This window comes from Scardinius erythrophthalmus (genome assembly GCF_964197995.2).
Source record: "Scardinius erythrophthalmus genome assembly, chromosome: 1".
In the NCBI taxonomy this organism is placed as follows: domain Eukaryota; kingdom Metazoa; phylum Chordata; class Actinopteri; order Cypriniformes; family Leuciscidae; genus Scardinius; species Scardinius erythrophthalmus.
Genome location: NC_138221.1, coordinates 58,192,532 through 58,219,626, shown reverse-complemented (window position 1 = coordinate 58,219,626; position 27,095 = coordinate 58,192,532). Strand labels below are relative to the sequence as shown.

General features: G+C 38.4%; 1 protein-coding gene across 1 annotated transcript in view; it reads right to left on the bottom strand.

The window, feature by feature from the left end:
* kcnt2b (potassium sodium-activated channel subfamily T member 2b) overlaps nt 1-27,092 on the bottom strand; it is a gene marked incomplete at both ends in the record, with an annotated part of 106,325 nt that extends 79,233 nt beyond the window's left edge. The window contains one exon of the mRNA XM_081357210.1: nt 27,004-27,092. Within this exon, the coding sequence (XP_081213336.1) occupies nt 27,004-27,092 (89 nt within the window). The remainder of the gene's footprint in view (nt 1-27,003) is intronic.
* Between the last annotated feature and the right edge of the window lie 3 nt (nt 27,093-27,095).

Below are 27,095 nucleotides of genomic sequence, written 5' to 3'. Positions count from 1 at the left end.
AATAAGCAGCTAAAAAGAACTCAATTTAGAGCTGAGAGGTGGCTTTATTTGCGCACACTTTGGTGTGAGGACAAAAAACTAAAATTATGCACAATACGCACAATCCCATGTCGAAATTTTGAGCCCTGTAACAGCAACAATACTCATAGGAACAAAAGAAATGAGTGAGTGAAGGGAGGCAGGTTTATGTGTCAACTTGCTGTCGGAGAGATGAGAGAGTGAGAAAGCGCTACTGGTATTGTGTTTCTATTCCGCGGAAAACCTTATTGAAATTTATTACCGTGTTAAATATAAAATCTAGATTTTTGACAACACTACATTGCACACTTTTTTAAAAGACTACAATTTAAAAATGTATATATTATACATTCTAGTTATATTTAACTTTAGCTTGGTTCGACATGCTATTTGAGCTAAGTTAATCCAAGTCAATAATAATGCAGCCATATGCAGCCAAAGAGTTAATTTACAGGAATGACAACTGCATTCTACAACCGAATTAACTCCTGAAATATCAGGAAGTCACAACCACATTTACAAAAAGTCTACGCAGTATGTACGGAACCGAACCGAACAACTAGTAAATGATGTATTTAAATGTGCATCAGAGATGTGTCTCTCTTCTGTATGTACTGTACAAGAAAACTGCTTTCAATACACTTCTTTCTCATACATACCCCTTTGTTGTACATATTCTGACCATTATAATCCTAATGTATTCATTGCTAATTAGCTCTTAAGAGTAATTGGACCAAAGACCAGGGAAAGCACAGTCACCATTGAACAACAGTTTTAATGAACCAGTTATCAAGTGTCTAATAAGGTGACAGACGCTTCATTAAATATACATCAAATCATGTAGTATTTATGGCCATTTCTCTAACAGACCATCCTTCGGGAAAAGCACATATGATAGAAATTAATGCTGTATGCTTGTCAATCTCTTTTATTTCAGTTCATTCTTGTCATTCGTTCATTTCATCAACATCTGGATACCCTGGAACGAATTGCTCACCTACTAAACAAGTGGTTGAACAATATATGATTTACAATGGCAGATGCTGATGCCATATATTATAAGTATATATTTTAGTAAAAATAAATGACACAAACTGTATCTTTTAATCCTGTATAAAAAAAAATAGAATAAAACGAATTTACTGTATGTACGTCAAACTGTTGATAAAAGCCATTTTCCTTCTTTCAGTTCAATAATACCATTATAGTAATTTGTTTATAGATTTCTTTAAAAAAAAAAGTAATATATCAATTAAAAAACACTGTCTACAACTCTGCATAGCCTCAAAACACACGCTGATGACGTGTGATGTCTGCGTGAGCAGGTGCGCGCAGAGCCGGATTAACGCAAAGGCAAACTAGGCACGTGCCTAGGGCCCGATTGGCGGGATGGGGCCCAGACAGAGGGACAAAAAAATAAAAAATAAAAAATAAATAAATAAATGTACAAATGTCCTATCTACAATTTATTTCAAAATTTATTAATTAACTAAAAATAGTGACGATGTTTATCTTAACCATAGACTGTTACATTACGTCACATTAACGCCAGCCCATGACTGTACAAAAGTCTACATAGGCACGCAAAGAAGCACAGCTCGTAATGCAGGTCATCGATTTTGGAGTGATTGCAATGTATTTTAAATATAAACGTGTGGGCTACTGTAGATCAGCGTCATTTCTGGAAAAATCATTCACCGCTTTGTTAGTCTACGAGTTTAAAAGAGTGCGAGCGTCATTAACGTGCCCAGACGCGACGCTTTGAATTTGCGCGTACAATGAATAACATCGCGTTGGGAGCTGACTAGTAAAAAAGCTACAAAAGTAAAAGATAAGACGTTTGTATTCAAAGTTAAAAAACCAACACACTGCAACATTTTTAAATGTTTCAAATAAAGGATCTCATATCTATGGGTCTATCTTCTATATTCTGCTGATGATTAGATAATACCCTGACATCATAGCCTATACGAATATTAGTTTAGATTTTTTTCCCTGCTCAGTAGCGATCGTATCTTTCTCTTCCACTTGATTTGTGTATAGCATATTTAAGGTAGCAATGCAATATCTGCCCATAACGCAGCTATGAAAACAATTATAAAAGCACGTTTATGTTCATCTACTGAAGTGGTATTCTGGAACTGTGAATAAACTGAATACACCAGCAAAATAACAACAAGAACAATAACATCTTCATTAAACAAAAAAGAGATTACTTTAGATAAAGTTTGATGTAGTAGGCTACCAGTAAAAAGTCTGGACCCATTACTATTTTTATTGTTTTTGAAAGAAGTTTCTTATTATGCTCTACAAGCCTGCATTTATTTGATCAAAAATACAGAAAAAAAAAAAACAGGAATATTCAGCGAGGATGTGTTAAATATATAAAAGTGATAGTGAAGACTTTTTTAAAACAACTTTTTAATAATCAAAAAATCCTGAAAAAAAGTATCACATGTTATAAAATAAATATTAAGCACCATTTCTAACATTTGATAATAAATCAGAATATTATAAAGTTTTCTGAAGGATCACGTGACACTAAATTCAGCTTTGCATCACAGAAATATATTTTAAAGTATAGTAAAATAGAAAACCATTATTTTAAATTGTAATAATATTTCACTATATTATTTTTCTGTATTTTTGATCAAATAAAATCCAGGCTTGATGAGCATAAGAGACTTCTTTCAAAAACATTAAAAATAGTAATTTGTCCAAACCTATGTACTGTGTAAGTAAAAATATACTAAATTTAAAATGAAATGTTGTATAAATAAAAAAGTTAGGAATCATATTTGTTTCAAGTGTTTTTTATTGGGGGTGGGGGGCCTCCAACATGAATTTTGCCTAGGGCCTCCAAATGTCTAGAACCGGCCCTGGGTGCGCGGTATAAAAATACATATGTTGACAGGCAGGAAGGACATCCTATCATTGGACAAACATTTTTTAGTCCAGCACCTTCCACAGAAGATATATGTTTATATAATGTATTTACTTAATCATTACTATCAGGATGAGAATATACTTTTAACCAGAATAACAAAAAAAATAATATATTTGAATAATAATAATTTATTTACATGTTGTGATCTGTATAGTCACAGTGTGTACAAATAACAAGGCTATATGAGACAGAGACCATTTTTAATCGTATAAATACTGGGAACTATATTCTCACTAGGCGTAGGAGCACAGCTACTTGGGCGGAGTGGCTACTTGGGCGGAGTGATTAGCGCAGCACACGAGACGCCCTGTGGTTGATTTAGCTGTGCTCCTACGCCTAGTGAGAATATAGTTCCCAGTATTTATACGATTAAAAATGGTCTCTGTCTCATATAGCCTTGTTATTTGTACACGCTGTGACTATACAGATCACAACATGAAAATAGGAAAATGTTTGCATTATTTTGTCACTTATTGGGATTAGTATGCTACCATTATCCATTTACATCCAGTCTTTGTGCTAAGCTAGGCTAGCAATGGGTGCGTCAAATAACACTTACAGAACGCACAGAGATGAAAAGGGTATGTATGGACTTATCTAACTCTGGGGGATACTGTGAATAAGCTAAAGTTCCAAAAAGTCGGAGTGTTCCTTTAAGGTTTTAAGGGATGAAATTATTGACTACTTTAACTGACAATTGATCGACTTCAACTGACATCAGAGGACCGTGAACATGCACGGTTGTTTAATGTTGTTAAATTTAAACTGAAAATCTCAGTTGATACATCAAGTAAGCATTTTAAGTCAAAAGCGTGAGAATGGGAATCCATGTGTTATTGTATAAATATTATATATACTGTATAATATTTCCTTATATTGGTATAGCAGAGTCCTTTAATAAGAGAAAAGCTAACAAAGTCAACAAAGATTTATGAAGTGACCTCAGCACTACCCAGCAGTCGATCAATTATATGCGCCTGAGAGTCCATTCAAGTAATTTGTTATATTGTGATAGTAGCACGCAGTCCACTTAATATGATGGATGCATTGAGGTGCGTAAACAGACATATTTAAAAATAATCTGGCCTCCAAACATTGCTTAGGTGCTATTTTATTCATGAAAAAATTTAATTCTATTGACAGCATGCATTTGAGGCAGCTAATACTTCTATCTGGCTTTTCTTAATCATAAAGAACATTTTTATTTGTAATTGAGCGTCAGTTACTAAGCCTAGATGTCACGATCAGCAAGATGGCGCCGTTGTGTGTGGCTGGCCGTCTGCTACCTGTACCTGTCCTGTTTGTGTTTGTTTTGTTCGTCTCGCTCCTGGTCCAGGATGTTACTGCTATTTTGGTTTATGATCGGCAAATGCTTATTAACATCAAAATTACTGTGGATATACTGGCGGGTAAAGAACGAGGAGGATCGTGTTCATATTTTCATCCAGATCTGTCTGCTGTGCCATTGGCGCTGTATCGGCTCTCAGCCCCCTGCGCTCTTCCGCTGAAGAAGCGTAGAAGAAGACGTGGGAAACGCGGCGGGCTTTCTGTTAAACTCAAAGCAAAACTGTTGATGGAGTCTAGGTCCAATTTCGACCGTCATGGCTATGGCGCGTGGGACGATCATCGATTCATTCATTGGCGCTCACTGGAGCCAGCATATGTAGCGCTTCGGCAAATTGTTCCGACAATCATCACCAAACAACAACTTACACATACGATGCCATATCTCCGTAAAGGTAGGGGTGTAAATCTCCGAAACTTTCGATCACTGTGTTATGCATCACAGTCAGTAGCAGGTGATTCTTTATTGATCAAAATGGCTCTGGTTAATGCGAGATCACTCTGCAATAAGACGTTTATCTTGAGAGATTTCCTTACATCGAAATTACTGGATGTACTATTTGTGACTGAGACGTGGCTATCTACTGGTGATTTAAGTCCTTTTGCCGACCTTGTTCCCTCAGATTGTAAATTTATAAATTCTCCGCGGTCTACAGGCAAGGGTGGAGGTCTAGCAACTTTGTTCAAAAACAGCTATCATTGTCGTCTTGTGGAAACTGAACTTTTTCCAAGTTTTGAACTGCAGACTTTTCAGCTTGAATTGGATGAGCCAGTGTTTTGTGGGCTGATTTATCGGCCACCTAAATTTAATAAAGACTTTATTCAGGATTTCTCTGAATTTTTAGGGGAAATTTTATTGAAATTTGATAAGTTTCTAATTGTGGGGGACTTTAACATTCATGTGTGCTGTCCAGCGGACCCCCTGGTGAAGGACTTCTTAAATCTCATTGACTCTTTCAATCTTGTGCAATCTGTGAATGCTCCTACACATGAGCATGGACACACACTGGACTTAGTTTTGTCTTATGGCATTTCTGTATGTTATGTAGATGTTTGTGATGCTGTTTTTTCTGACCACAAACCAGTTACTTTTGGGGTTACTTTTCCATGCCAGACTGACAAACCTCTCCCAGGAGCACGCCTATGTCGTAGGATAAATACTAGCGTCATCAGTGAGTTCGCTACGATGTTTGAAAATAACTATAATGTGGTTGATTCAACTTCATCCTTTTTAGACCCTGAGTCTCTGCTGTTTTCTTTTAATTCTGTATGCAAAACCATTTTAGATGATATTGCACCCTTGAAGGCGAGGCGTGTAAAAACTAAGGCAGAACCTTGGATAAATGATAATACACGCGCACTCAGACAAATCTGCAGGAGGGCAGAGCGTAAATGGCAGAAAGACAGACTCCAAGTGTCTTATGATATATTAAGAGACTCTTTGCAGACATATCAAGGTGCTGTTAGAGCAGCAAAGGCACAGTATTTCTCTGATATTATTGAGAGAAACTGTCATAGACCTAGAGTACTATTTAGTACTATAAACTCTATTATAAATCCACCCAATGTAATTGTGCCTGATATGTCAATGGATATGTGTGAAAATTTTAAAACATTTTTTGTTGCAAAAATTGAAAAAATTAGGTCTCAAATTCCTCTGGCTGTTTGTGATATTACAGCTACACCATCTGCTCCTGTGGTGTTTGATCACTTTGATGTTCTTGATCTTCCTAGTTTGGTGAAAATAGTAGATCAGTTAAGGCCATCAGACTCTCCACTAGATATAGTCTCATCAAAACTAATCAAACAGGCTTTTGATACAGTCGGTCCTAGTGTTTTAAATATAATAAATAGCTGCCTTGTATCAGGGTCTGTGCCAGCCATTTTTAAACATGCTATGGTGCAGCCTTTAATTAAAAATACCAATTTGAACTCAAATGAGTTAAATAATTTTAGACCTATTTCAAAATTGTCATTTCTCTCAAAGATACTAGAGAAAGCAGTTCTCATTCAGCTGGAGTCTTTTTTAAATGAAAATTTGCTTTTTGAAGAATTTCAGTCTGGTTTTCGGAAACATCACAGTACAGAATCTGCACTTTTAAAGGTTCTTAATGATGTTTTATTGACTGTAGATTCTGGAAACGCAGCAGTTTTGGTGCTACTTGATTTGAGCGCGGCATTTGATACCATAGACCACGAAATTCTTATCGCACGGCTGGAGAGGTTGGTAGGGATGCGAGGTGTTGTCTTAAATTGGTTTAAGTCTTATTTAACAAACAGAAGTTTTTCAGTTACCATGGGGGAATTTACATCTTCGTCTGCCCCTCTTAAATGTGGGATACCTCAAGGGTCCATCTTGGGACCCATTTTGTTTTCATTATACATGCTTCCTATTGGTGCTATCTTTCAAAAACACAGAGTATCATTTCACTGCTATGCAGATGATACACAGATATATATGCCTGTAAAAAAGGAAGACAATCATTCATTAGGGCCCCTTTTAGCATGTCTGAATGATTTGAAAACTTGGCTGGCTGCAAATTTTCTGCATCTAAATGAATGTAAAACTGAGATTGTTGTGTTTGCACCTTCTAATGTATCTGAGTCACCCTGGGTTGATGTAGGTTCTTTATCTATTTATTGTAAATCTATGGTGAAAAACTTGGGGGTCATTTTTGATAACTCCCTCAAATTTGACAAACAAGTAAACGCTGTTGTGCGATCCGGCTTCTTTCAATTAAGAACATTGACAAAAGTCAAGTCATTTTTGTCATTTTCGGATTTAGAGAGAGTAATGCACGCTTTTGTGACCTCACGTTTAGATTACTGTAATGCCTTGTATGCAGGAATTAATCAGTCGACTCTGAGACGTTTGCAAATTGTTCAAAATGCCGCAGCTAGATTGCTGACAGGATCTCGGAAGCGGAGCCATATCACTCCGATTTTGTTTTCTTTACATTGGTTGCCTATCCGTTATAGGATTGATTTTAAGATTTTGTTGTTTGTTTTTAAATCTCTAAATGGTCTGGCACCACCTTACCTCTCAGATCTATTACAGATATACTCTCCCTCAAGATCACTTAGGTCTTCTGACCAGAAATTGCTAATTGTCCCAAGGTCAAGACGCAAACTTTGGGGTGATCGTTCCTTTTCAGTGTTGGCTCCGAAACTCTGGAATAGTTTGCCTTTGCATATTAGAACTGCCTCCACAGTGGTATCTTTTAAATCTTTTTTAAAAACTCATCTTTTTTCTCTGGCTTTCCTGTCTAAACCAAATAGCTGAGTTAGTTGATTGTTTGTTTTATGAGAGTAGTTAGTTATTTGCATAATATTGTATAATTGTTTTGTACATTTGCTTTTTGCATGTTTTTACAAATTGTACAGCACATTGGTCAACTACCCGTTGTTTTTAATTGTGCTTTATAAATAAATTACCTTACCTTACCTTACCTACTAAAGAGACAACTAATTCTAGCATGCCACACAATGACTGCACGATGAACTCCAGCACAATACATGCTGATGAAAATCTGAAAGAAATGTTTCCCTTGAGCGATAAGATACGGGGAACACACACACACATACACTTCTGAGGGACATGCAGACAAAAGCAGCACTCTAATAATACAGGAAAAATGACATTCATAGAGACACAGAGGGATGCTCTCTCAATCACGACGGAAAGCAAGAAATTGCACACCTCCCAGGTGCTACATCTAAAGAAAGGTTTGTGTGTAGTCTACTTTATCTAGCCGAAAGGAGGCTGAGGCAGCCTGGCCCTGACCTACTGCATACACACTGATTTTTCAGGTGTTGTGGAGAGGGACGTTTAGGAGATAAATCTATTTGAGCCTTTACTGCTAAATACAATGTCGCAAGGAAACACATTTCCCATATTCTGTTAAATAATTATTTTCGGGTCCCTACCTGAGAATGAGCTGATGTGATGAATATTCCTCTGAGAGGTTGGGAGAATAAAAAACAACAAAATTAAAAAAGCATCTGTTTGACACTGGATGTATATCAGTAATGGTGTCGTAATATCACTGGAGCAAAGAGCGTACAGAAGAGAAATGGAGCGTGCATCAGCAACAGCTGTGCGCAGGGCAAACATCAGCATGTCCGCCACTGACTAAAGGGAAGGATAATACTTAATGTAGCGAACATTAAAGCTTTTTTAATGAAAGTTTAGGGAGAATTCAGAGTGCAAAAAAACTTTAGATTGCTACTGCAGTTGCTGTTTTCAGCAAACAGGGCTGAGATCATTTAAATGATTTTGCATTACTGATATAGCACTTCTTATGTGGTCTTCTTGTAACCTACGCATGTCCATCCACAAGAACACGGAGCAGGGGTTCTAAACTCTTGCCCTTGAGGTCCACTTTCCTGCAGAGTTTAGCGCCAACCATGATCAAACTCAACTGCCTGTAACTCTCCAGTATTTCGGAAGACCTTGATTAGCTGGTTCAGGTTTATTTTCTGCAGGAATCAAATCTCGGAGGCCAGAGATCAGAACCCCTGCTCCTCAAATCCTGCCCTGCAGAGTTTAGCTCCAACTCTAATCAAAAATTAGACCTGGTCCTTTTAGCGTTCAGATCACGAACCTCAAGGTATAGGGATACGTTCACAACCTGACTGGCCGGCTTTTATGAAACATCACCTATTTTGAGACTGAACTTAGCGAACATCCCAAACAATGCTGCATGCTGAGATAAATGCACTCGTTGTATGAGCGTAGAATTCATATCATGGTTTTTTGACCTGCTGAGAACTCGCAAAGAGTTCTTATAAACTGTACAAAGGAGTCAAAACAGCAGCAGGAATCCCTCCGTCACACACACACACACACGAAGATCTGCCGCGAGGAGACGCGGTTCTGACGCCTATACCGAACTATGATGGGCAATACTTCGACTACGATGAGAAAAAACAGGTATGCTTGAGCATTTTTCGGGTCTCATCTTCCTGTTTTTGGTTTGTTTACATGTCTTTGGTTCGTGTTGCGTTCATAAATCATTTGAACCGCACAAGTGTTTGTTTGGAAGCGGACCAAGACCCATCTTTTCGGTGGTCTCGGTCCACTTGTTTGGTGCGCACCAGGGTTCGGGAGGCAGCGTTCACACTTATTCAACTGCACTAACAGAGCAATCGCACCAGGGTTCGTTTTAACACCCTAAGGAACCCTGCCATGGAGTGTCTCATTTTAATCTTGTTGTAGTCAAGACCAGCTCATTTCAAATGATTTCATCGGGCCGTGACCTAAGTAGGTTGAGTCTGAGTCATGACTGAGACCAGAATAGGGTCGAGTCCAAGTCAAGACCGAGACCAGAACAGAGTCGAGTTCGAGTCAAGACAGAGACCCGAATATGGTCTGAATGATTCAGAAAGTGTAAATATGCTTTCCAATGGGGTAAATGAAGTCTAGTTTCATGTCAGTATCACAATATGCACAAGTTGCACAATATGCACAGACCACAAAACGCATCCGCAATATTGTAGTCCTCGAGACAGAACTTGGTCCAAATGCTCCCAAGTCCATGGTGAGATCAAGACCATGCAAATATGGTCTTTGACTCAGACTTGAGAGAGAATTGAGTCTAGTCTTGAGTACTACAACACTACCCTTTCATAATGATCTCCTGTCCAATAATCCATGCAACAAAAACTAGCATCAAATTTGTGGTCCTACCATTGGTAATGTCAAGAGTTAGTTCGCACTAAAGTCCATAAATTAACTTGTGAACACCCTTTTGAATATTTAAATGACAAATGGGACACCATCCAGCAAGGTTCCTCAGATCTGGCCCAGGAGGGCCACTGCACTGGTTTAGCTCCAACCCTAATCAAAGACACCTGAGCTAGTCAAGGTCTTCAGAGTTACTAGAAACTTACAGGTAAGCAAGTTTGATCAAGATTTGAGCTAAACTTTGCAGGGCCCTCAGCAATGACCCCCTAGAGGGCAGAATTTTAAGGAATACTGCAGTACAGTCTTGTGGACTTCAAGGACAAGCGAAGGATACGAGATGAGGCATCATGAAAGTGAGCAGGACCACGAGGGATGAGGGTTCCATTTGCTGCTTTCACTTCATCTTTTGTGTCCCTGCTTCTCCAGCGGTTTATAAAGTTGCATGAGTGGCCACTCTGTGGAACGACTGATGGGGGCGTTTGTCTTAAGTCTCCCACTGTCGCTGCATGCGTTCCAGCCAACAAATAAAATGAAGGCCATCATTTACCCACCATATGCAAGAGCCTTTGACAGTAAGTAAACGCACTCAATAGCCTTTTACTCCAGTTTCCCCCCTATGAGTAGACTTGATTATAACACTCATCACCTTCTATCTCCCATTATCCTTTACTCATGTTTCTACTCATGTGCCGGTGCTGCTTTTAAATCCCTCATCAGATGTCTTCATTAAAAAAGCACGCATCTTTGGGCTTACTGTACTAAAATTAAGTGTGAATGACCCCAAGTGGCAGGTTGATATGGATGTAGAGGTGTAAAATGCCAGGGTTATTTGAAGAGACGTGCCCCTGGTCTAGCCCCTACTTTTAATGTCCATTAGCCCATTTAGATTGCTGTCTTCCATTATGTTACCCCAGAGCCGCAGTACAGCCCAGAGCTCTGTCAGTATTAGCAAGAGTCACTACTTGGCGTCGCAATCCGCTCTGCCTGCTCTGTAGCCCTGTAAATTTCATACGGACATATATTTGGCATTTCATCTAATGAAAATAAATGTCAGTCTATTACATGACCTGTCATGAACTGCCACTAAAAGCAATTTACAAATGAAAACATTTATGAAATATGGTAAGTGCATTGTTCTTCAAAGCCAATGCAGTGTCTCTGAGGTTGCAGAGGGCCAAATGAAATTCTGCTGGCATATTACACTAACGTGATTTGGGAGCAGGGGAGATCCAATCATGAGTGGAGTGTGTCCTGGCAGCAGAGGTACACAAAGCTACACTTGCACAGACAGGCATCATGGGAGAATCTGTTTAGCTTACACCAAAGCTAGTGAGGGCATTCCCTGACAGATATTACCATGCATTGTCAGCACACAGACCATTTAGCCTCATTTTCAGGATTTTTGTTTATTCCCAGAAGACCCACAAGAGTCTGCTCTGCCATGTATTATTAATAAAATTTTGCCTTTTTAAAAATAAAGTCAGGGTGGGAAGCTTGGTTTAATTTGGCAGGTCCACATTCATGATACTATCACTCTCCAACAAGCTCGAGGCTCCAAGTTTATTACTATCCAGGTTAATTAAACCCACACTCTAATTAACGCCAAATTAAAGGTGAAGTTTGACCAAAGTATATAAAGGTCGACAGGGTAAGATGGGATGACGGTATATACTGCGTGATACAGACAATTGAGTATTTCCATGTGCTTGTAAGTGGCCATTACATTATTAAAAGTGAGATGGATAAATAAGCAGGATGAAAACGGAGAGCAGGATGTGACCGCATCAAGTCAGGATGAGGATGAAGATTTCATTAATGAAAGTTACTGTAGGTACAATCCTATCAGAAGATGTATCTCACTACTTAACTATAATAGTATGATGCATTGTTGGAGAAATTAACAAGCTGGTCATGACTGTTTCACAAACCCGTATAACACGATGGTTCAATATAGAACCGTTCTTAACACCACGTCAGGTGGTGGAGTAATAACTTCTACTAATTATTTGATTTGAGACTGAGATGTCATTTTATTTCTGTAAATAGCAAACATGGCATCTAAGGACTTCTAAGGATTTTTGTTCTCTGTTGTTTTCTTATATTTCCAGATGTTGGTTAACAAACTCTTTAGAACTGTGGTTTTGGGAAAAACCAAATTGTTGAATTGTGTTGGTAACAATAGAACTGGTTTTATTGTTTAGTGCCTTTTTTAATTAAAGGGCCATGAAACCCCCCTCTTTCAGCTCAAGTCTAGCTCACAATCTTTTTGAAAAATGCAACTTAAAGGTCCCGTTCTATGCCCCTTTTCACAAGATGTAAAATAAGTCTCTGATGTCCCCAGAGTGTGTATGTGAAGTTTGAGCTCAAAATACCCAACAGATCATTTTTTACAGCATGTTTAAATTGACATTTTTTGGGGCTCAGAAAAACGAGCCGTTTCAGTGTGTCCCCTTTAAATGCAAATGAGGTGCTGCTGGACGACACAGGGGGCGGAGCTTCATGAGCTCGCGCTCAGTCTGTCAGGAAAAATTCATCTCACGGAATGATGATAATATCAGAAACTCTCAGTAACGGCGTTCATTTCGAGTCGGACAATAATGCCTACAGAGTCAGATTGCTGTATAGAGATGAAACAGGTATGGTTTAGTAGTTTAATTACGGTTATTATAACGTATTTGTCATCTGCTTGTAGGCTATGTATCCATTATTTATTAATAGCCTACAAGTCTGCTGTCTGAATGATGATCAAACATGTACTGATGAGTTTAATAAAGTTTATTGTACATCACACAAAAGATGAAGCGTCAGTTTTACTTCAGAAAATCACCGTAAGAGCTGAGTAAACACAGTAGGCTAAGTTATAAGAAGTGCGCAAATAGCCAGTAGAGTTGAGGGAGCATTCCTGTGGGCGGAGGTTAGTCAAGAAACGGTTCTGGTGATGTCACCAATGCAGGATGTAGAGGGGTGTAGTCCAATCGAGCCGTTTTTTGTAGTCAACTTCTGTTAAATAAAATATCTCGCTTGGCATTGAACTTTGAGCTTTATAATTTTACAGATATTATTTATGCTCTAACAGCAACATTACACACTAACTAAAGTTTGAAACATGGAATCGCATGCAACGGGACCTTTAAATGGGCGTGGTGGCTGTGAGAAGAAGGGAGGAGAGTGGGTGTGGTATGGCACGGCAGGGGAGGGGGAGGGGGGAAACTATCATCGCCAGTGGCCCATGCATATCGACTGTCACTAAAAATCAGTGGTAAAACGTGAGGAAATGCTAGATTTTTTTTATAGCTGGCAAAATTAAAGTCTAATGAAATACACTGATCCCTTATTTTTGTCCTTTCAAAAGTAACTGAATGCCCTGCTACATATACTAGCCTACAGTAATCATAATTGTATTTAAAACATGATATAAATGTACATGTATATGTATAATTATGTCATTATAAAATATATATTTGTTTCTATACACACTATAAATGTATATTTAAAAATAATAATACATTTTCTGCTTAAAAAAAAAAAACAACGTTCTGTACATAGCCTAGATCTTCGCGCCCCCTGAACCCCATAATAAAGATGGAAAGTGACATAGAAATTTGCACAAATTAAGCATACGTTCCATACAATTGAGGTATTATCGAAATATCTACATTTTAATAACGAGTGATTATTTAACAAAAGGCAAGAAAAACGGTCAGGGTTACGTTTTAGACACACAAACACACACACACACACACACACACACACACCTCTGAAGCGATAGAAAAGTCCTCGGGACCGCCACTCGCAAGACGCAACCTGCATTACTGTACAAGGCCGAAGTCCACCATTCTCCAGTTGAATGGTTGCTACACACACACAGTTTAGATGTGTCCGTGGTTGATGGCCAGAGTCTAGCCCTGGCAGCATCGCGGGGAAAGATGCACTGGAACTTTTGCACCATGAAAACAAACGCCTCCCATCATTGCCTCTCTCATCTACTACACGATATCACAGTTTGACATGTCTGTTATTGGAAAGTTCCAGGTGGTGTCATGAATAATTAAGAGAAAGTCTGTTATCATTGGATAAGAAAACTCAGTCATGAATAATTATGAGACACCGATGAGTCATCAAAGTACTATAGTGCTCTGACACGATGAAGATTTTAAACCCGGAAGATGAAAATAGCGCAAAAAAACTCAAATTTAATCATTTTCCCCCTACTATTAAATCTAACAGATGCTAACATTGTCTTCAATGGTGTTCAACACACATACCTCTGTTAAAATCTCAGAAAATTTGGTTTAGGGTTTCATGACCCTTTAATATATTTTAATCTCAGGTAGGGGTGATGCTATTTTTTTACAGTGGAATGGCTCTAGTTTTTTCTTTGGAATCTCAGATTTGCTCAGACTGTAAGTTAGTTAGCTGCTAAGATTAAGCTAATGAGGGAATGAGTAATTGTTTGAATTCATATTTTAGTGGAATGGGTTGCTCTTGGATATCCCATTGTGCCTTTTTCTTCTGTTTGATATCTGATTTTCCATCATGTAAGGTAAGCATGCTTGTAAAATTTTCAAGATACAAGTCAAATGCAATGTTTGTATAGATATTTTATAGGCCAAAGATTGCAAATACACAATTGAGAGGGAATCCCGCTAATGTTCCGTTTAGCTGTCAAAGTTTCTGTCCAGTTGCTGGGTTAATGATAACAGTAGCTTGTAAAATTATGTTTATTTTACATTTAACAAGTGACATCCTTTGAAGCCCATACTTAAACACCACAGTACTCAAGAAAATGTAAAATACTCCTCCCAAAGTTATCAGAAGTGAACCTTTTGGTAAATTTTTTTCCTAGACCACCCTACAAAATTAGGGAACTTGATGGTATCCTGTGCCCCAACAGATCTTAGTCAGAGCAGCGCATATATAATTTTTGACAGGAATAAAAAAAAGGCGGTGAGGGATAGTGCATTCAATTGTACTAAATGTACAATTGTAAATTCAGATTGTACTGTTTAACAACATACCGTCTACCGTCTCGGAAAAAAAGAATTCAGAAAACTCCATGAAACAGTTTTAAAAGTTGCGAGTTAAGACAGTTACACGATCTAGGATCTTTATACAGTGCATGCCATTGTAAAGACTAAGTCTATCCCTCTTAGCATTGTTTTCATCCACGCTAAATTCAATATGGCGTCTAACCTGACTAAGGTCTACACTGAAAAATGACTAAAAGCACCTCTGAACTCCTGGTTTTATATAAGGTGAGAATTATATAGACATTCATTCTGTATAATCTATAAGAAATATGAGACATTCATTTTCATCAAAAATTTTAATTAGATTTAGATTTTTTTGTTAAAAGTCCCCCTGTGGTGAAAATATTTAATTGGTATTATATGGTCATAATTATTTTTTTTTTCTCTAAGATTCCCTGCAGAAATAACTGTGATGTACTAAATGCCACTACTGTGACACACCATAAAATTACTCATTCCGTGATGTATGATTTTGGTCATTCCACTGAACCCTTCAATTTCGGTTTCAAGTCAATTTTGGTTTCATTTAAAGTGTACACAACAAGTGACTTGTTGATCTAATCCAGAGCTTTCCGTCTCTGAGCTGAGGAATAATGGGGCTGCAGGGGGAAGTCTGTCAAGTGGGAGACACAACGGCGAAGTCGATAAAAGACCTGGCCTGTAAGACAGAAGGCTGTTATTTGTATGGTAATACCGAGCCGAGTGCCATCGCTGAGCTGCGGGCCACTACAGTCCCAGTCTATCGGTTTAGAAGAACGGCACTGCTAATGAAGCACGTTGTGCAAAAAAAGGCATGTGACTGAGCATGATGGATGGAGTGTGTGTGTGTGTGTGTGTGTGTGTGTGTGTGTGTGTGTGTGTGTGTGTGTGTGTGTGTGTGTGTGTGTGTGTGTGTGTGTGTGTATCTGTGTGCGAGGCCAGAGATGTTGATTTTATCATTTTGAATGTGATTGGATGGTGTTTCTGCAAGTGCATGACTTCAGAGTAAATCAATGATAAAGAGTGGCATTCATGTTCTCTCTCAATCTTATTGCCTGAAGCTTTATTTTAAGTCCAGTTCAAAGCAAAAGGCTAGACTGCTCCTTTCACAGAGAACCGTTGCATCAACCCACACCAGTTCTGAAATGCTACAGCTAGTCATGTAATATTTCTGAGTCATGGGTTATTGTCAGAAACAGAAATGCTCTTGGTTTAATAGACTGGTGAGACTGTTTAATTTGGGCCACCCATTATGTACTCAACACTGTCTGATCAAGGAAAGGTGAAAAAAAAAAAAAAAAAAGACAGCTCACTAAAGAATATTTTTGTTTAGATCCCTAGAGTGAGGAAATGCTGCTATTTTTTTAGTAGCATGACTGTAATTCCACTTTCAGTTTTCGTAATTCAGCTTGTAACAAGCTACTTTTTCAACAGTAGAGCTGTAGCACGACCAAATTCAGTCTACACGAAATCAGCCCGATTTTGGCACAATCCATTTGATGTATGGTGTTGTGGTGATTCGTAAAAAGGACAATGGGCGTCGACAAAAGCAACAATCGATCATTTTATCTCGTATAGTGTGTCATAATGGATGACAACCGTCGCTTCACAATGTCCAGACAGAAAGAAGACAGAATCTGTGAAGTTGACCAATAGGAGCACAGTAGCTCTTCTGTACACAGCTTTCAAACACGCCAAAACAAAAGAGAGACGATTGTATTGGTGCTGCTAGGTGGAATTATGCAATGGGGGAATGGTTTGTGGAGCTACAGTATGGCAACAATAATTCTGCCTTTATGATGTTACCTTGAGGGACTACCATGACTGAGTGAAAATGCTGGCGAACAATAGTGGGGGCACTTTAGCAACCTGGTGAGAACTGGAATTAGCATTAAGCAAACATGTAATTTCGGTAGCCATTGTTTGTTTACGCACTCTTGTTTCTGGAAGTCAGTCGCTAGTTCCGCCTTCTCAATGGCATCATGCATGTAATTAAAAATGGCAAGTGATGATTGGTCGAGAAGCAATGTGTGACAGATTTCTGAAGGATCAGGTGACACTGAAGACTGGAGTAATGATGCTGAAATTTCAGCTCTGATCACAGGAATAAATTACATTTTTAAATATATTAACGAAAACAGTGATATTAAATTGTAATAATATTTCACAACATTAATGCTTTTACTGTATTTTTGATCAAATAAATTAAATGTTATCCTACCTTTTTGAATGAATCTTCCTGTCAGAAATGTGTATCATGACTTAAAATGCTGTCTATGAAATAATAAAGTCCCCCTGCGGTGAAAATCCAACTTTTAATGTTGTTTATTTGTCTATGTGGTGTTTTAATATGCTTTAAGACAAATCATGTGCAAATTCATGAGTATTTTCTCTTTAAAACTGCAGTGAACCAAAGACAGTCTCAAAAACGTGATTTGAAATCGCTGGTGTTTCTGACGTCACAAACTACCTTGTAACCAATCAGGTCAACGTGTGATCGTCAACGAGTGGATCTCTGAGCTGGTGCGAGTGAGTGGAGGCGGGGCTAATTTGCATATTCATAGAACCGCATATACTAAATGAGGCAAGGGTGTAGAGTTACATTCAAGCTTCTTTTTTTTTTACTTTTTACTTTTTTTTTTCAAGGACAAAACTTTTAAATATGTCATTTTGGTGATCAAAGATACGCTTTAAGGGATACAATTATTGACTACGGGGGACTTTAAAAGAAATACTTCATATAATGTCTCCTTGCTGGTGTAAGGTTTCAAAATTAATTTTAAAGACTTTACAGTGTATTTTATTCCAATATATCATCAAACAATAGTCCCATACATGTCCACAAATGTCTTGGCTAAGCTCCGGATATTCACTGACCCTAGAAATGCCCCCAGTGTGGAGGTGTGAAATATTACATTTGCTATCAGTGAGTTTTTTAAATGACATTTATTCAAGTTTCTAATTTTTACGCTTTTCATATTTCAAGTAATTTCCCATTTTGAGAGACGTTTTCACGTTAATATCCTGTGGGTGGGTTAAATTTGACGTCAAATGTTCCTCAACAAATGAGTAGTCCCGGCCCCAAGTTTTCCTGTGTATTTTTTAAATTAAATGGGCTGTGAATGGTGTTTTGATTGACGAAAAATTAAATGATTAAAAAACAATCCCTTGAAGAAAATACAGATTTAAATAGATCTCTAGATACTGCCAATAATGCTGGTTTTCCATAATGTTTCAGCTGGATCAGACGAGGCTGTCTCTGCATCTGCTGCCCAGAACCACATTCTGAGCTCCAGAAAATCATGGCAACTCGCATGCTGCCATTAACAGACCAAATGTGCTTTTAGTCGAGTATTATGTTAATTACAGCTGGGAATCCATACAAGTCATTAGAGCCACAGTCCTGGTTATCTTTTGAGATTAAATAATTGTCTTTTTTTTTTCAAACCAACACGCGTTCAATTTAACTGACATGCTTTAAAGTAACCTGCCACATCTTACATCTTCTGCCTCCGTTGCTGGGGGTGTGAGTTTTTTGGAAGGTAAAGGGGTTGGTTATATGGGTTATCCAAAGAGGTGCTCAAGTAATCTGAACAAACATGCACAGAGAGCAGGGAAAGAGTACGCAGCAGGGGAAATGGTTCAAAACAAAAGTTCAAAACACAAGTGTGTTCAGCAAGAATCAAGAGGACATAAGTGGCTAACAGAGTGTTGTCGCATTTATATGCGTAGGCATACGTGTGTTTACATGTGTGTGTGTGTGTGTGTGCACTAGAGACCTGCGTAGGAGATTAATAGAAGTGAGAGGTGTGAGACATGTGGGACAAGCTTTAGCTGAGTTGGCTGCTGAATTAACCTGTCTGTCACTTTTAATCGGCGCTGGGCTTTCATTCCCCAGAACTACTGTCTTTGCTCAAACCTAACCAAGTCCCTCTGACACGATGTTTGTCAGGTATTTTCCTCAAATAGTTACTTGCTTCTCCCTAAAATCCCTGAGCCTTCTGTCACTTTCAGAAGAGTAAATGCAGCCTGACATAGTAAAAACGTTCCACTTCCTGTCAGACAGCCAATGGGATGCTGCGTTGTCACTGGCATTTGAGGTAAATCTATTAGATCAGTTCTATTATACTTTCAGAATGATTTTGCCACGCTTCGTTCAAGCTGATTGTTTAGACAGACGGCACAATCACGGTAAACAATGTGTCAATGTATACTGAATTTAGTCCTGAGCTGCAAATGAATGTTTTTAGAATGGAGCTTCATTCAATATTCTCAGAATCACTTCACTGTAATTTATGTTAAGATCAAACGTCAACTGAGCTATTTAAAAATGAAATGTCAAGCGCTAAGCCAGCTAACAAAATACATTCACATAGTGTTTTGCTAACGCTAACATAAAGTTATAAAATTGTTATTTCTGAATGTTCTCTGAACTGAATTAATTTATAATGGTTTATAATGTTTTTCTGTTGGTTATGTGAAGGGTATGGGAACATTTCATTTTACAAAAAATATCAGTAGCACCTCACTACAGTACACGAGATCCAGGGGGCGGAGTTGGATCCAGATATAAGGGGTGGAGATGGGTAGGTTTAGGGATCAGGGGGTGGAGATGTGTAGGTTTAGGTATATGTAAGGTGAAAGTAATCCATATGTAATCCAGATCCAACTCCTCCCCCTGGATTTCATGTTCTGCAGTGAGGACCATCTCAAAAATATGGGAACATTACTTTTGAATGTTCTGAAACAAGTAATGCTGTTCTGAGAACATAATTAAAGATCGGATAACTTTGAATGAACATTCTATTTACGCTATTGGAAGAATGTTCATAACTTCGAGAGAACCTTGTCAGAATGTTAGTCAAAGTTCTTAGAACATTCTCTGTTAGAACCCACTGTAAGCCAGATTAGCAGTAAGCTACTGTGTGTAGTCTATCTAGCTATCCAGAGAGTATTTGTTATGCATGTAAGAAGGTGATAGGGACAACACACAGTGAGGAACACCATGCCATGGGATCTCCAGGGAGGAGGAATTACTGCCTCTGACACACACACACACACACACACACACACACACACACACACACACACACACACACACACACACACACACACACGTCTGGTTCACTATCTTTGTGGGGACTCTCCATAGACTTAATGGTTTTTATACTGTGCAAACTGTATATTCTATCTCCTTACACTCACCCTACCCCTAAACCTACCCATCACAGAAAACGTTCTGCATTTTTACAAAAAAAGAAGCTTGTTTTATAAGCTTGTTTCCTCATGGGGACCTCAATTTAGGTCACCACGGTGACACCAGTACCCACCAGACACATGTTGGTTTTTATATGGGGATAACCAAAAATGTCCCCAAAAGATCAAAGATTTCTGGTATTGCCATTCCATCTACAGGTGAAACTCGAAAAATTTGTATATCGTGCAAAAGTTCATGCAAATTAAAAGGTGAAACTAATATATTTAGTATATATAACTACATACACTCACCTAAAGGATTATTAGGAACACCATACTAATAGTGTGTTTGACCCCCTTTCGCCTTCAGAACTGCCTTAATTCTACGTGGCATTGATTCAACAAGGTGCTGAAAGCATTCTTTAGAAATGTTGGCCCATATTGATAGGATAGCATCTTGCAGTTGATGGAGATTTGTGGGATGCACATCCAGGGCACGAAGCTCCCGTTCCACCACATCCCAAAGATGCTCTATTGGGTTGAGATCTGGTGACTGTGGGGGCCATTTTAGTACAGTGAACTCATTGTCATGTTCAAGAAACCAATTTGAAATGATTCGAGCTTTGTGACATGGTGCTTCCTGCTGGAAGTAGCCATCAGAGGATGGGTACATGGTGGTCATAAAGGGATGGACATGGTCAGAAACAATGCTCAGGTAGGCCGTGGCATTTAAACGATGCCCAATTGGCACTAAGGGGCCTAAAGTGTGCCAAGAAAACATCCCCCACACCATTACACCACCACCACCAGCCTGCACAGTGGTAACAAGGCATGATGGATCCATGTTCTCATTCTGTTTACGCCTAATTCTGACTCTACCATCTGAATGTCTCAACAGAAATCGAGACTCATCAGACCAGGCAACATTTTTCCAGTCTTCAACTGTCCAATTTTGGTGATCTTGTGCAAATTGTAGCCTCTTTTTCCTATTTGTAGTGGAGATGAGTGGTACCCGGTGGGGTCTTCTGCTGTTGTAGCCCATCCGCCTCAAGGTTGTGCGTGTTGTGGCTTCACAAATGCTTTGCTGCATACCTCGGTTGTAACGAGTGGTTATTTCAGTCAAAGTTGCTCTTCTATCAGCTTGAATCAGTCGGCCCATTCTCCTCTGACCTCTAGCATCAACAAGGCATTTTCGCCCACAGGACTGCCGCATGCTGGATGTTTTTCCCTTTTCACACCATTCTTTGTAAAGCCTAGAAATGGTTGTGCGTGAAAATCCCAGTAACTGAGCAGATTGTGAAATACTCAGACCGGCCCGTCTGGCACCAACAACCATGCCACGCTCAAAATAGCTTAAATCACCTTTCTTTCCCATTCTGACATTCAGTTTGGAGTTCAGGAGATTGTCTTGACCAGGACCACACCCCTAAATGCATTGAAGCAACTGCCATGAGATTGGTTGATTAGATAATTGCATTAATGAGAAATTGAACAGGTGTTCCTAATAATCCTTTAGGTGAGTGTACATATGCATATGCATGATTATACTTTTCAGAGGGCCGACATTTCTGTATAACATTTTTTTTTTTTTTTTTTTTGCTGATTTCATGTAATATTCAAATTTTCTGAGATTTTGAATTTGGGGTTTTCATAAGCTGTAAGCCATAATCATCAAAATTATAACTTTTGCATGATATTCTAATTTTTTGAGTTTCACCTGTATAAAATAGGGGTTACCATGACCACACACACACAACTAAACATAGACAGTTTTGCACCAATATAAAAATTTAAGGGTTTAACACTGGAAAGTGACTAAAGTTTCTGTAATGTTTAAAGAGTTAGTATATAATTATAGTAATAGTATTATGCTGCTGCTGATGTTATATTCAAACTGATTGGATTGATGGGACTATCACTATGACTAAAAAGAGGTTTTGAGGTTCCAGACACAAAGTCAACGTAAACTATGTTCAGTTTGATCACTGAAAGAGTTTGGAGTTGTTTTCTGTAAAGAGAATCATTCATGAAAACCCTTAAAAAGTAACCAACAAATCAAATAATGATAGTTTTTCAGGCCATTTCAAGTTTGATTTTGATGTGATAAAGCAGTGATATCTAAGCGAGTTGTTTACTTACGTTTTAATTTTACGGTACTTTTTCAACTCCAAAATGTTGTTCATTCAGACCGATTCTTGAATGCGCACGAAAACAAGAGGCAGGATTTATCACACAAACAAATCAAATCCAATCCAATCAAAGCGCGATGGAGACATTTCCTCCTCTCACGTGACCTTCCCCCATTCATTCTCAATTACTCCCCATCAAACCCACCGCACACTTTAGGGGATCTGTTAAAGTCCCCCTGTAGTCAATAATTATATCCCTTAAAATTCATCTTTGATCACCAAAATGACATATTTAAACGCTTTTTTCCCCCTTGAAAACAAATTTCTTCATGCCTTAAAATAGCTTGAACGGAACTCCACACCCTTGCCTCATTTAGTATACGCGGTTCTATGAATATGCAAATTAGCCCCGCCTCCACTCACTCACACCAGCTCAGAGATCCACTTGTTGACGATCACACATTGACCTGATTGGTTATAAGGTAGTTTTTAACGTCAGAAACACCAGCGAACTTCGAACCGTGTTTTTGAGACTGTCTTTAGTTCACTGCAGTTTTAAGGAGAAAATACTCAGCAATGATGTTGACTTATGAATTTGCACATGGTTTGTCTTAAAGCATATTAAAAACACCACATAGACATATAAACAACATTAAAAGCTTGATTTTTAACACAGGGGGACTTTAAAATTCAATGGGTTCAGGGGAGGCAAGAGAGACGCAGCGTCCCGCGGTAACTTTACCTGCTGGTGTCGCTGTTGCACTGTGTTACTTTAGAAAAGCGAGTGATTATACACTTTTTAATGTCACATTTTGTGATATTTGTTTTATTTTTGTAATATCGATTATTTTCTCATATTTTTTGAGGAGGCACTGCCTCCCTTGCCTCCTCGAAGGAAACGCCCCTGAAACATATGGATGGAAAAGAGCAGATGACGATTCTTCACATTCTTTCATGCTGCAATAATAATGTGGACATAATGTGAAATCCTTTAATGCTAACATTCTGTTTACACTGGCATAAAGTGATTTGCCTACTTGCACTTTGCCTTTTGACTTTACGAGGTCTTTAATTCAGAGCCGAAGGAGCCAGACATCCTTATTTTCGAGTCCTCAAGGAGCCAGGTTGAGCAGGTTAATGTTTCTCACACTCACACACACACACACACACACACACACACACACACACACACACTTTATGCAGTGAGAGTGTTCAGTGGGTTGTCTGAACAGGAAACAAGCTTCTCTATCTTTGTCAGCTGTACTACAAAACGCATCCACAGGGAGAGCGACAGACCACGGTGTTTGCCACCCCTGCACACTCTCTGATAGGCAAATAACATAATCAATCCCCAGTTGGTGAGAGTGATTAGATATGATTTCAGTAATGAGATCCCTTTGAAACTGTCAAATGGAGGCTGTTTCAAATGTGGAATTATCACCTGAAGTAGTTGCTCCATTTACGAAGACATGTCCCCTACTTTTAACCCCCTTTACGAATGAGCGCTCGCCAATTAGTGCATTTTGAACACCCACTCAGGAAGACCAGAAGCGAGGGAGAAAACTCATTCTTATCTTTCTAAAGGACTAAAGTGTTTCGGTCCTCCGTCCTCACCTAGCAACGGAGTGTCAAGCATAAAATGCAGATTTTTATGTTCCACCATCTGGCTAAATGGCATATTTAGCTCATGTGTACGTTTAAGTGCTTTGGCTCTCACAATAAACCACTGAATCACAGGTAAATTGACATCATTGAAGAAAGCGTTAAATGCTCTTTAGATTTGCTACAGTTGGCAAATTATAAATGACAAATCTTAAGTGATTGATATAGTCAATATATTAGGACGGTCATAAATAACATTAATTTCTGATTGATATTTTCTATTTAACATAAAAAATAAGAATTGTATTAATAGCTTTTTTATTGCCAATGTGTGAACAGCTAGTTACGAAAAAGAAACAAAAAAAAAAACAAGACCTTCCCCGACTTCCTAGGTTGTTTATGAAAGCCTGTAGACTGATTTGAAGGACTCACAGGACTTCTGCACGCTCCGAGAGCCTATATTCTGTCCACATGAAACAAATGCTTATACAATGTTCAGGATAATGCCAAAAGAGTCATTCTGTACTGCTTTCTTAATTGTTTACTCACCGCTGTCTTTTTTTGTTGTGTGTTTATTTACATATTCATCTAAGCGTCGCTCTAAGCAGCGTGGACGGCGTCTGGATGTTCGCTAACAGTATATCACTGCAAATGTATTTCCAACTTCTTTTTACTTCTAAGCGAAGTAGGAAAAATAACTTTGTTGTGAGTATATCGGGGAATTGAATCACGTTCGGTGAAGCACAGTATTAAAAAAGTTAAGATTTGTTAAATGAACGTAAAGAGTAAAGAATCGGATGCTTATCAGATCCGCGTCATGTGCGTCGGGTCTTAAAGTGACAGCAGTCTAATAAACATGCTCCAGTCCACTGATCAAAAAACAAAAGACAAGAGAAAATGCTCACTCATTGCTCTTGATTGAATAACTTTTGTAGGATTCATCTAGCCTATATTTTACTTAAACAGTGAAGACCATACAGTGTTACTTTACATTTTATTACTTTATTCAGTTTCTGTGTATTTCTTACTGGAATATTACTGTTAGACCTACATGTAAAACTTAAAGGTCCACTGAAGTGCCTTGGAACGTGCAGCTTTGTATGATACGTTGAGGTAATTTCCACTGAAGCAGGAAGCTAAGGCGGGACATATTGAATGGCTCCTCCCCCTTTTCAAATAGCCAATAGCGTTTAGTTTACCTCACAGACTTTAAGTCATACTTGACAACACCATGAAAGTGAATCCGAGCACTGATGATACGTTAGATTCAAGAGGTGTGAATAAATTCTAGCCATTTCATTCTTAACCAACGTACAGTTGGAAAACGGAATAAAACTCGAGCGTTTGAGCAACCGAACACACATCTCCAACCCACACTGCTCTGTATTTATAGCATTGGGGGCGGAGCTTTAGATTCTAGAGAGCATTTGATTGGACAGAAGATGTGATTAGAAGCTGAAGTCCGCGGTGATGTCATAAAAATCTGTAATCCATTTTAACAGAAGTGAAAGACTGTAAGTTTTGAATGCTTATATCTCCTAAATGTGTGTGTCATTGTTTTGGAACACACCAGCTTATTCAAAACCTTAAGGCCAACATATTCATACTAAAAGCTAAAAAACTTGCATTTTGATTTCAGGGGGCCTTTAAAGCACTGTTTGTATCTTTATTTAGTTATATTTGTGCTTCTTAATTGTTTGTTTTTTCTCCTCTATAAAAATGTTTGAACTTAATATTAGTTAGGCTAGTGGGTTTTTTTTTTGTGTGCTAAAAATTGGAATCGAGAATTGGGAAATTTTACCCGTATGTAAAATGTTGGTGTTGAATGGCTTTACTCATTTCCTCCCCGGATATTGAGAAGAAGAAAAAAATGTATTTAATACATTCATCCGTGGCAGTGTTGGTATTGGAGATACCCCAGCAAACACAGAAAGGGGTGAGGGGGTGAGGGAGAGGACGAAATAAGAACGTTCTAGTAACATTCTCTATAGGTTTTTTTTTTTTTTTTTTGCAACCTAAAGAGAACCTTCCCATGGTCCCTGCAGGTTATTTTCAGCGTTAAAACGTAGGAAGGTTTGGGAAACGTTCTGCAAACCCAAAAATACATTCTATTTCCATAACAAAAAACTTTCTTGGCTAACCAAAAACAAATGTTACAAATACATGTTCTGGGAACCCAAAAATAACGTTGGTTATTTAAGGTCTGGTAACCTAAAACTAATGTTACCAGAACATTCTGGGAACTAAAATGTGTTAGCTGGGACTGGCCTTCTTTGCAGAGTAAAAAGATGCCATTAAACAAATATTTTAAATATACCATCTTCATGTTTCCCCATTATTTTGGAGTGCTGTAACCTGCCACATTGAATTAAAATAAACAGGTGATATCATCTGAGGTGTGCAAAACATCATCACATTAGACGTTAGATATGACACAAGCATGCACAAACCCAAATATTTGTCAGTTCATATTTTTCTCTGCTTTTGCTGTCTGTAAAATGGCTGTTGAAGTCAAAGAGATAAAAATGTGACCAGGCTGCATCAAAGCCTGCATAAAACAACTACGCATAGCCTATGCCAGGATAAACACACAGACTACAGCCTAGCTAGCTAGACAGCATTTGTGGACATCACAAGGTGCTTAATAAGTTTTAAGACACAGCCAGACTGTATAATACATAGTACATACTGACACTAATATTAGTTGGCTACGGTAACAGTCTACTAATAATCTTAATAATTATAATAGCAACTAATACTTATTTTAATACTAAAACTAGTTCCAGTATTGCATTCAAATGACCTTATTAATACCAATAACCAATACCAGTAGGTTACTGTACTAATACTCCACAGCCAATTGGAATTCTTACTGCATCTCATACTACTCTCAATCTAATGCTAATACTATGGCTATTACTAATACTCATACTCATGTTATTAGGCTATAATGCTCATATTTCTATAGTAATTCCCTGTGCAGTGCTCACATGCAGTTATTTCAAATGGAAGCGTGAGTCATTGGAAAAGCACGTATGTAAACATAAGCTGAGGAGTTGAAGTTGCTTGTACCTGTCGTCCGTCTGCCAGTCCCCGAGCAACAGGTCTCGGAACCGGTACCGCGGCGGCAGCGGCAGAACCTCCTTCTCCAGCTCCACCATAGT